Source organism: Octodon degus, unplaced genomic scaffold, assembly GCF_000260255.1.
Source record: "Octodon degus isolate 3935 unplaced genomic scaffold, OctDeg1.0 scaffold00147, whole genome shotgun sequence".
In the NCBI taxonomy this organism is placed as follows: Eukaryota; Metazoa; Chordata; class Mammalia; order Rodentia; family Octodontidae; genus Octodon; species Octodon degus.
Genome location: NW_004524723.1, coordinates 5,011,239 through 5,022,484, shown reverse-complemented (window position 1 = coordinate 5,022,484; position 11,246 = coordinate 5,011,239). Strand labels below are relative to the sequence as shown.

The 11,246-nt window shown below is 50.4% G+C and overlaps 1 protein-coding gene across 1 annotated transcript in view; it reads left to right on the top strand.

Moving 5' to 3' along the window:
• Pdia5 (protein disulfide isomerase family A member 5) overlaps positions 1-11,246 on the top strand; it is a 92,777-nt gene that overhangs the window by 56,042 nt on the left and 25,489 nt on the right. The window contains exons 9-11 of the mRNA XM_004642184.1: positions 736-827; positions 916-987; positions 6,852-6,988. Coding sequence (XP_004642241.1) covers positions 736-827; positions 916-987; positions 6,852-6,988 — 301 coding nt within the window. The remainder of the gene's footprint in view (positions 1-735; positions 828-915; positions 988-6,851; positions 6,989-11,246) is intronic.

Genomic DNA, 11,246 nt, shown 5'->3' with positions numbered 1-11,246 from the left:
CAGGCTGAGGAACTTGTGATCCTCAGCCTCAGCTTCCCAGTGAGCTGAGGTTATTTCCTGAGTCTGAAATTCTTTCTAGCTCAGAGCTGTGGGCCATGTGGAGCCCTAGAACTGGAACTTGTTCAGGCAGAGCGCCAGTCACAGATAGGAAGAGAGCACTGGGGGAGGCGTGGGGAGGTCCTTGGGGAGGGGAGGCAGACAGGCAGCCTCCACAGTTTCTCCTGTACTGCCCTGAGGACTGCAGTGTCTGGCCACATCTGAGCTGTGAGGTCTGAAAATGTTGTCCATGAATCCTGGGTGGACAGACTGATGACAGGCCTAAGGACCTCTGCAGAGGCTCAGGAGCATCCCCAAATCACCTCTGCTTGGGGAATCTTTCTGTTTGTTTCCATAACTTTGAAGGGCACAGCCTGAACTGATGTGGGCAGAGAAGAACACCATGTACTCCGGTGACCATGGCCCCATGTGAGTTCTTACACTCGGTAGCTCCTCAGCCTTTGAGTGTTACTTCTACTGCAGATGTCTTTTCTGTGGGGAGCATGCAGGTGCAGTGCATAGGCCTGGAAGTCTGACCTAGAGCACTTGGTCCTTGTTCCCACTGGCTGACCCAGCCCCGGTTGCACATCTGTCTCTGAGGCTTTGTCCCATGTGTGCTTTTCTGGTGGGACATCTGGCCTGGCTGTGTGTAGATAAGATGGGCGTGAAGGGGTGGACCAGTGTCCTGTCTCTTCCCAGGTGCTGGCTGGGATGAACATCTACCCTTCTGAATTTGAAAACATCAAGGAGGAGTACAATGTGCGTGGCTACCCCACCATCTGCTATTTTGAGTAAGTCCCCTGCTGCCCTTTGGAGCTCACGTACCCTGCTGCTGTTTGTGCCCCTGGCTGAGCCAGATTGTCTGTCCACATTTCACAGGAAAGGGCGCTTTCTGTTCCAGTATGATAACTATGGGTCCACAGCCGAGGACATCGTGGAGTGGCTGAAGAGGTAAGTCAGGTGTTTGTGCTGTGGGGGTGGGGAGGGGTACCCGGGGAGGGGTAGCTTTGGGCCCAGGTGTGACCCCCCTCAGCTACAGGGCTCCAGTGGGATTGGGGAGGAGAATGAGGAAGGGAGGAGACTTGTTGCACTGCTGACCTGGGGTCTAGGTCGGCATGGAGTCCCTGTGCTTTTGGTCATGGTAATCCTGAGGACTTGGTGTGCCTTCGGCCTATGACTATGGGGCCTGGCTAAAGCCCCTCTCCCTTTCCTCTCCTCTGTATGGCCAGGAATTGGAAGGGGCCAGACCTAAGTTTGAGGACTGTCTTGGAATAGTCAAGGGTTTCCTGAAATCTTTCCACATTTCAAATTGAAATTTTCCCCACTCTTGATCTGATGGGTAGAGGCATTTCTCAGGAGATCGACTTTGAGGAGCCTTTCACTGTCGGTCTGTGAAAATAGAATTGTCACTTGAATACTCATTTCAAACACACCACTGTATTAGGTGTTGTGGAGCTACTCAGAAATGCTCTGGTGCCTTTGCCTTGTGTAGCACTCCACCTTTCACCCTGGGCCCATAGACCCTGCTTCAAGACTGCCTTCCATCCCTGCTATGACGCGTCAGATCCCACCACTCACTGGCCCAGCCCCTTCCTTGCCTGCAGCACCACTGTTCAAGGCCTGCTGCTGGGTCCTGCCCAGTCACCCCCAAGGCCTGCTGCTGGGTCCTGCCCAGTCACCCCTCTGCCTGTTCCTTTGCATCAATCTTCCCGGCACCTTCACTGGACTCATGGGCTGGTGTCCTACAGATCCTGGGAGGCCCAGGCCAAGTGCTCGTCCTGCTCCTTCCCTCCTTCGCTCACTCCTAGAGCTTCATGGCTGACTGTGCTAGGCCTAGGAATAATGGCAGCTGCTGTTGGAGATTCTCCTTAGTGGCTGACACTGGTCTAAGCATTCTATAGGATCTTCATTTAGTACTCAGAGCGTGCAGTCAGGAAAGTTAAATTATCCTTACCCTCATTTACCATTGAGGTAACTGAGGAACAGGAGTAGAGCAACATGCCGAGGCTACAGAGCTGATGGTAGCAATGGGGACACTGGTCCCCCTCTCCAGCCCCTCCCTGCAGTCCAGCTCAGTTCTGCGAGCAGTCCCTCCCCTCCCCACTGCCAGCTTGCAGATATTTACTGATGTCTTTCCCTTAGGTAACCCTGTGTGCAAACCCCAGGCTTAAATAGTAACCTAGTTCTCCAAAGATGTGGAGATTCCAAATGCATATTTTCAGAATGGTAAATAGGAATATATATCCCTACAGCAAAACAAACCGTTGGGTTTCCAAAGGCTGAAAACCTCAGTCTGTTCTCCCGCTCCCGGGGGCTTGGAGATGCGACACCTGCACAGCCGTGTTTGCACAGCATCTTTTATTTCTCAGAAGCATTCTCACACCTCTCCCCATCCTACCTCATTTCCAGCCCCTGTCTGGAAGGGCCGCTCCCCATTATCATGTATTCATTGTCTTAACCTAGGCTTGCTTTCTGATTTCCCTCTTTCATTTGATAATAAGCATGTCTGCCCCTCCTGGCCGACAGACCTCACTCTGCTTTGAGAAAGGTTTCAACAAATAGCAATCTCATTTGTCACCAGAGCATAAAGTCTGTCTGCTTCCCTCCCCTTTCTCTAACCTTTTCTGGTTTCAAAACACCCTCATCTTTTTAGAAGGATAAGGTATGGTTTTTTGTGGGTTTTTTTTAAAGTGTTCAGAATTGCCTACTAGGCCTAGACAAGGAGAGCACATCAGCAGAGCTTCAGAGACAGGTCATTATCTCCCGGCTGGAGCTGCCACCCGTCCTCCCAGCCTCTCCCACCCCCAGCCCCCATCTGTCTGCAGCATCAGATGCATCTGCAGTCTGAGGGTGAGAGGGGAGATGGGAGCTGCTAGGAAGCAAGAGGGTGTTGGTCCTTGCAGCCCCTGCCCGGCCCCTGTAAGCACTCTGTTGGGTGCACAGGTGGGTTGGCTCCCCTGAGGGCAGGCTACAGGTAACTCCCACATATACCCTCAGGCAGAGCAGAGAGGCCACCTCCTGAAAGACGTCTAGAGCTAGAGATCTCTCTGTGCTGCTTGCTGGCTTAATTTTATAAAATCTTTTCTGATTGGGCCGGGGAGATGGCTCAGTAGGATAAGCGCTTGACTGGCAAATGCAAGGATCTGAGTTCAATCCCCAGTTCCGCCAAAAAATAAATAAATCTTTTCTGATTTTAAGATACTCTAGGGAGATATATTTATTAGAGAGAAACTTTAAAATAATAAGGAAATGAAAAGTCCTCCCTACCCCATCAGCCCAAGATAACATGTGATGTTTTGGTCAACGTCTTCCAGATTTTCTCCTGTGTATGTCCAGGTCTGTGTGTAGTTTTCCCAGTTCCATGTTTTAAATCTTCACCAGTCTCCATGCACTCCACTTTGGACTCATCTTTCCGGCTTCCCTGGGCATCTCTTTTGGCCCCTTGCTGCTCAGGGCCTATGTGCAGGCAGATATGGAGGGCCTGGCTGATAATCTACCAATGCTCAGGGAAGAAAAGCTTGATCCTCCTCTCCACCCAGTGACTGGTGGGTCGCACCCATGAGGCTGGCCAGAGAACCAGTAGTGTCTGAAGGCTGTGGAGTAGACACACTTGTGTGGTGGTTGTACCCCCAGTGCCCTTCGTGACCTATCTCTTCCCAGCCCCACCCCAAGTCCCTGGCAGATCTGACACTGGGAGTTGGCGCAGGCAGGAGGCAGGTAAAGGGGTGTGGATCAGCAGTCATGTTGGCCTCGTTGCACTGTTCTGTCTATGAGTAAATGGATGGACACAGAGGGTTTTTGCCTTGTAATGCCCACATCTCCCCATCTTTGGCACATGCACTTACTGAGAGAGCCTGGGAGAGCAGCTGTCTCCAAATGTTTGCACCTGAATGGTCCCCCTTGCCTCATTTCAAAGCCACCCAGGCTTGTGGGAATGATTCTTTTTTTTTTTTTTTTGTGGAACCAGGGATTGAACTCAGGTCCTTGCGCTTGCCAGGAAAGCGCTTATTCCACTGAGCCATCTCCCTGGCCCCCTGTGGGAATGATTCTTAAGACCTAGGATATGCATAATACGGGGGGGGGGCGCATCTGGGTGGTACCTCACAAATTGACAAGTGGTTGCATGTCCATTGCCTGTAGGTGGACTAAGAAAGGACCGCTGATGCCCTGTGTGGCAGACTTTTAAGTTTGCCTAGGGCAATGAGCAGAGTAGGACTCACCCTATCTGCCCTCCCAGCTCTACTGTCTCCCTCCTTCCCTGCAGTCATAGTAATCACACTCACCCTGAGCCCTCATTCTTTCTCTGGAAATCCTCACTTGGTTTTTCAGCCTCTTTTGGGCCCAAAGAAATCATAGTATCTCTTTCCAAAACAGTCTGAATGGTTTGGAGATAAACTGTTCTCATATGTTCTCCCTATTCCAAATTAAACACCTCCAGTTCCTGTCATCACTTCCCTCTCCTTTGGTCCCTCAGTGGGCATTTACTGGGTGTTTGCTGTGGGCTGTGCACAAGTGGTAAGGAGACCAGAGAACCACACTGTGCCCGGAGCTCACCCCCGGGGCAGGCTTGACTCCAGGGCTTGGGCTCAGACTGCCTCTCTATTACTTCTCCTACACTGTTTGCGGTGGTCCTGCCCAGAAAGTGAGCTCCCACTTGCTTGCTGGGGGCAGTGGGGCACACCCAGGGCCTGAGGGTCTGCGCTGCTTCCATGGACGGGACCCAAGCACATACATCAATGTGGTTTTCAAGCCCCGTGCTGCGCTTTCCTCCCAGCACCCCAGTTTCTGCCTTCTGTTTTCCTACATTCACTTTCTAGCTCTTGAAATTACGCTGATGTCTTCTCTGTGTTGTCCTTCCTGTTCTGTGTGTTCCAGAAGAGTCATACTTTTTGTTTTCACTCCTGTGCTGCTGTTATTCTAGTGATTCTAGCACATACTCTTCTCCGTGTTTAATGAGATGCTTCTTAGGCTCATTCATATGCTGTGCTTCTCCCAAGCCATAGGGTTCCCATCCTGCGTTTATTCTCTTGCTGGATTTTTTAAAGTTCATTTTGATTGCCTAATAGATTACCTCTACATAATTTTTTAAAATAAAGATACTTAAAAACTATGCATTGAAAAGGTCTGCTTCCATCTCCTTGCCTTCTGTTCTGCCTGTCCCACGCATGCCCTTCCACAAGCAGCAAGTGCTCCAGCCCTGAGCTACATCCCCAGCCCTTTTTCACATTTTATTTTTGAGAGTCACACAGCATTGCTCAGGCTGGCCTCAGAATTTACAGTCTTCTTGTCTCAGCCTCCCAAGTAGCTGAGATTACAGATGTATACCACCTTGCCCAGCAACTTATTTCTTCTGTGTTCTTGGAGTCTTTTTTTAATGCAAAAGTTGGCAAATGATAGCCTGCTCTGTCCATGTTAGGCAGTCAGCATCGGCAGGCAGAGAGGTTCCTTGTTTGCCTGCAGTGCTGTTCTCTTCACTGCATGCTGTGCTGTCAGCAGTCTACTGTGGCCAGTAACCTGCAGCAAATGGCTTTGAATACACTTACCTTCATATGCATGTAGGTAAATTTTGAAGGTAAATTCCTTAGTGGAAGTGCTGGTTTTGTGAAGGGCTGGTGGTTTGAACCCAAACATAAGAAACTAGATTCCATAGTCTTAACAGGTGACTTACCCAAAGCCCCATCTGACACTGGATAATCATGAGCCAAAATGCCTTGCCCCGTTTTCCACTTTCCATTTCTGCAGGTGGGGAGGCCAGGGCCATGAGAGGGGCTCAGTCAGAAGTGCCAGTGTGAACTTCTGAAGGTGACATCTTTGAAGTGGGGAGTTGTGAGGGAGCTTGGTAGATTCCACCATAAGCCCTGCGCCCTCTGTAGTAAATTCTCTTGGCTCCGTAGCCTGAAACCTTAGGTGTGTCCTACTGTAGGTTCTCACAGGCAGGAAGCAATGTTGGCTTTTCACATTTGTCACTCTAAAAGCTATTTTCAAGGCTGCAGTTAGGCTGCTTGACAGAGGCACTTGAAGTGAAGCAGCAGGCATCTGTGTCACCAGCTGTCTTGTCCTGAGCAAAGAGCACACTTGCAGTCCTCTGGCCTCACAGTGGTCGGGACATGGTGTGCAATGTGCAGTTCTGTGCTGTGGAAACAGGCTCCGAGAGATCAGGCTTTGCAGCTAATGAGTGGCGGCATTGATTTGGGCTCTGGGAAAACCAGATAAGTTTTTCTTGGCCTGTAGAAGGATCCGTGAGCCAGTGGAGACACTGTCAGGGTTAGGAAATGCTTGTGTTCCCCTCCAGCCAGTCAGTGAATATCCCTGCACCCCTACGCAGCAGCTTCTCCTTCCCTGCCCACATCTGGGCATTCTCAGACACCTGGCTGCTCTTTCCTCCTTGCCCTCAGCACCTGCCCATCCATTCCTGTGTCCCTCTCCAGCCCCTCCGTGTCTACAGATAGCACTGCACACAATAGTGAGCATCTGCAAAGGTCACTCTGCACTGCGGCAGTTTATTCTTGCCAGTTTGCTACACGTTTGCAGTAGCTTGAGAAAGCTAATAAGCCCACGGTTCCCAGGGTGAGGTGAGATTTCCTGAGCTGCCCAGAGAGTAGTAGCTGAAAGCCAGGTATCAGCCAAGTACCTCTACGGGACTTTGAGGGGAAGGTGGAGGTGGGCAGGGCCATAACATTCATTCTCTTGGTGTGCAAAAGGCACACCCCAAGAGGACACACCAGCCACAGGGGCTTTGTGGCTAGGGGGCTGGATCTGTATGGGCTGCTCAGGCCCAGGCTTGCTCTGAGCTCTGCCTGTTTTTGCTCTTCCAGTCCACAGCCACCACAGCCCCAGGTCCCTGAGACTCCTTGGGCAGATGAGGGCGGCTCCGTTTATCACCTGACCGATGAAGACTTTGACCAGTTTGTGAAGGAGCACTCCTCTGTCCTCGTCATGTTCCATGCCCCATGTGAGTGGAACTCTGCTCCCCATCCTCTCCTCCTACAGAGTAGGGCGGGCCTGCCACCTGGCGACAGGAGCCCAGCTATGCCAGGAACACAAGGGGGACAGGTGAGGCACCCACCCTGCATCACCATCAGAACTGCAGACAAGTCCTGCTCAGGCTGCATGTAAGTTCCTGTCTTTCACAGGCCAGAGTGGCTTGCTCCAGCTTATGCTGAGCTGGAGGATTCAGGACTGGACTTGTCCTTAGATTCCACCCAGAGTAGGGAACCAAGGCCCATGCTTGTGTGGCAGCTGAGCGGGCATAGGAGGGCCATGGCTGGAGTGTTGGGTCTCACAGCATCTGCAGTGCCTTCTCTGGGGCCAGGCTCACCCTGAGATGACCACAGTGACTAAAGGAAGCTACATATATCCCTGTTGTAACACGCGCTGGGTAACACTGGAAGGCTTGTAGCTCAGGATTCTTGCAGGCCAGCATCCTCCTGATGCCTGTGGAGAATGGAAACTGACTGTATTTGGTTTCCTAGAGGGAAAAGCTGCTTAAAGAAGGGTGAGCAAGGGTCATATGAGAGGAAGGGGAGGCAGCCCCAGCATGGAGCCGGAAGAGGGTGGCCCCTCTGAGGGGTAGAGCTTAGTGTGCTCGGCATACTGGGGCAGGGTGTACTGTGTGGACTGATCTTCTTGCATGGGCTCTGTGAGCCCTTTTCCCAGTGATGGTGAGTGAGGGATTATGGAGAAGTAAAGCAGGAAGTACCCACCTCCCAGATCAGTGCCATCGTTGTGACGTCACTGCATGGGGTGGATGGTCTCACCTACAGAAACATGTTTCATGAGAAGAACCCAGTTATTCTCTTCAGTCTGAGGCTTCTGGGTCATTGTTTATCTTTCCCACAGTGGCAAGAAAGTGAGTATGATTAGCCCTATTTTGCAGATAGGATACTGCCACACAGAGAAACGACACCAGCTACTTCTCATGAGTCCTAAACTGCTTCAGACTTCAGAGGCTTCTGGATGCAGGGACCAGGGCCAAGCTCTGACCCATGGGCCTGCTCTCCTCTCCCTTGAATTAGTGACTTTAGTTAGTCTATGAATTGTTCCTACCACACTACTATTGTAGACTTCCCCAAGTCTTTCTTTCCTACAGGTACTCAATTCTTACAATCCAAAAAGTGTTTCCTATGGCTCCTCTCAGTTTATAAAAAATAGATTTTAAAAAATTTAAAAGCTTAAAAAAAAGTAAGTTTCTAAGACCCTTGTCTTGAGCTGGGCATGGTGGCTCATGCCTGTGATCCTGGCACTTTGGAGGCTGAGATAGAAAGATCAGGGTTTCCAGCCAGCCTGGGCTTCGAAGTGAGTGCAAGCCTGAATTACATAGCAAAACCTTGTGTCAAAAAACAAACAAGCAAACAAAACCCAGCCCACCCTCCAGTTTTACTCTTCACATGAAAGGCAATGATAGATAAGGTCAGAAGACTGTGTCACCTCTGGGTCTGCTAGTGCCTTGCTGAGAGGGACCCCCAAATCAGAGCAACAAAAAGACTGCCCAGCGTTAGGACAGCTGGACAGCGCTACAACTGTCCCCAGCTAAATGTGCTGCCTTGGGTGGTCTGAGTTGCTGATGGAAGCAGGTCTTGCAGGAAGTTACAATGTTGAACCCAGAGCAGAAGTTGCTCTGCTTACATCCTTGTCCCAGCAGCAAAGTCAGATGCCGCCTGGCTGTTTTTGCCCCCATCCCAGGTCACTCCAGCTGCTCTCCTGTGTGCACGTGTCCTTCTGAGTGAAGAGAGCCCACCCATCCCCTGGCCACTTCTAGCTCTACGTGAGTTTATTTCTGCACCACTGCAGAACGAGAGCGTTCAGGCAAAAACATGAGGTTTACTTCCTGGCGAACTGCCTGTTAAGGTTCCTGTCAGATGGTAGGGACTTTACATTGAATCTTCTTTCTCATACTCCCTTCTGGAGGCATGCTCTTAAGCTGCTCATGGTCTAAAAGGATCTCAGAGTTCAGGACAGATGAGCTGAGAGCAGACCTCTAGCTTTGTACTCCATGCCAGAGGGCCCAAAAGAACTGTCCTCTGGGGACTGGAAAATCAGGAAAAGTGTCAGAAGTGATTGCAGTGCCACCTCAGGTTCTCCAAGTGTAGAAGAAATAGTTTTGTTTTGGTTTGGTTTTTTTTGTGGAACCAGGGATTGAACTCAAGTCCTTGCACTTGCCAGGGAAGCACTTATTCTACTGAGCCATCTCCCCAGCCCCACCCAAGTATAGAAGAGATGAATTTTGTATGTCAGTCTTCCCACCTAAGTAGAGTGGATTGCAAATAGACCATTCTGGGTTTAGGAAATTAATTTCGGATATGTCTGCAGAGAAGACCATTGATTGTACTCAGGTCTGCTAGAGGCGCTCACTTCCTTTCTTAGGATAGGATTACTGGATTGATGAGTCAGCCTTCCTTTCTTTCATCAAGATATTTGACAACAGGAGTTGCCATTCACCTGACTGATGGGAAGAACTGGCCGAGCTGGTACCATGGTGGGTGGAAGCATTTTCTCCCTGCCTTGTGACTAGAGAGCCCATTCAGTAAGTTCCTGACTTACAAATGAGTTCTGTTTCTAGAAAAGGTTTGTAAATCAGATTCATTCATAAGGCCAACAAAGCAAGTAAGTCCTTTCCACGTCACCACTGCTTTTCCTCTTGCGTCCAGACATCCTGGGCTCTTATTGAGCATGAGTGAGCACTGCACAGTGAGCGCACAGCAGCACCAGTGGGACATTGTCCAGCTGACGCATGAGCTACTTCCGTGATTTTTTTGCATCTACAAAAGTTCACAAGTCTGATGTGTGTATGTTGGGGACTTTCTATACTTCCTTTTAATTACTTGTTGAAGCTGCAAAACACAAGACATACTTTCACATTCATAAGGGTTAGAGTTGGGAAAAGGATAGCCAGCTAAAACATGAAACAGTCGCATTAAGATTTTTTAAACAGACTCAGACTAAAAAGATAGGCTTATTTTATCATTCTCAGCTAATTACAGAAGTATTGCTTATACTTTTTACAAAGGGATAATGCAGGAAAGTATTGTGAAGAAACTTCAAATTACCCATGATGCTGGCTCCCAGGCAGGACCATGGCTTCTCTTTGCAGTGTTATTTCCACCCTGTAGTAAGAGCCAAGCCACTGTTCATTTCTTTTCTAGTCCCAGTTTGAAAGGCCAGGGAGACTGAGGGCATTCAGCTTTCCTCCTGACTTGTGCCTACCCCGGGGGAGTGGTTGCAAATGTAGGTTGCAGAGCCACGTCACTCCCTACTCTGCCTGAACTTTCTTGGGTGTCTAGGGCCTGCACTCCTGGGCTGGTGGGAGACAGGCTCATGGGCCTGGCTGTAGTATATCATCCGTGCCCTGGGGCTGGGCCATCCTTGAGAGTGCCACTGGCCCCCAGCTTCCTTACTGTCTTCCCAGCTTGCTTTCCACTCTCCCCACCTAAGCCTCTCAGCCTCATGGCTCCCCTGCCTCCCCTGCCCAGTGAATCTGTTAGAAGCCCATATGGATTTGTGTCAGTGCATCTGAAACCTGGATTGTGGCTGAGTAAGCATAGATAGCTACCAGGCTACCCCTTCCATATGGGCCAGCTCTAGCTTGCCTCGGTCACCCTGAGCTCTGTGACCAGCTGTGTCCTGTGGACCCCGCCCTATAGGGACTGGGCTGGGCCTCCAGAGAGGTCAGAAGGGGCATGGCATGTGCATTGTGCTGTGTGGTAAAGGCCCTGCCCGTAGCCTTGCAGCAGCCCCCATCGTTCAGTACTCTTTTGCCTATGAGGCTTTGCACTTTGCTGTCCTTTGGCCTTTAGCCCAGGCCTTGGTGTGGATGTAGGAGGCTGCAGCTTGAGGGCCACAGAGGACAGCGGTAGGGTCCACAGAGCCCATGTTTACAGGACACTGGGGCATTTGCTTTTCTCTGTAGCATTCCATGCAACAAATCACTAGTCCATTCTCTTGGCTCTTTGTTTTCTATCCTCCACGTGACTCTGGGGGAAAACCAAGTGCCATGATTACACTCCCTGACAGTGGGCTTAAAAGGAATGAGGAGATGATATATAAAAGAAGAGAAGGTTAAAAGGAACAAAGAAATGTGACCCTGAGGATCAGCTTGTTGTCCTGCCAGGCCCATAAATACCCATGCAGGTGTCCCCATAGATACCCATGCAGGTGTCCCCATAGATACCCATGCAGGTGTCCCCATAGATACCCATGCAGGTGTCCCCATA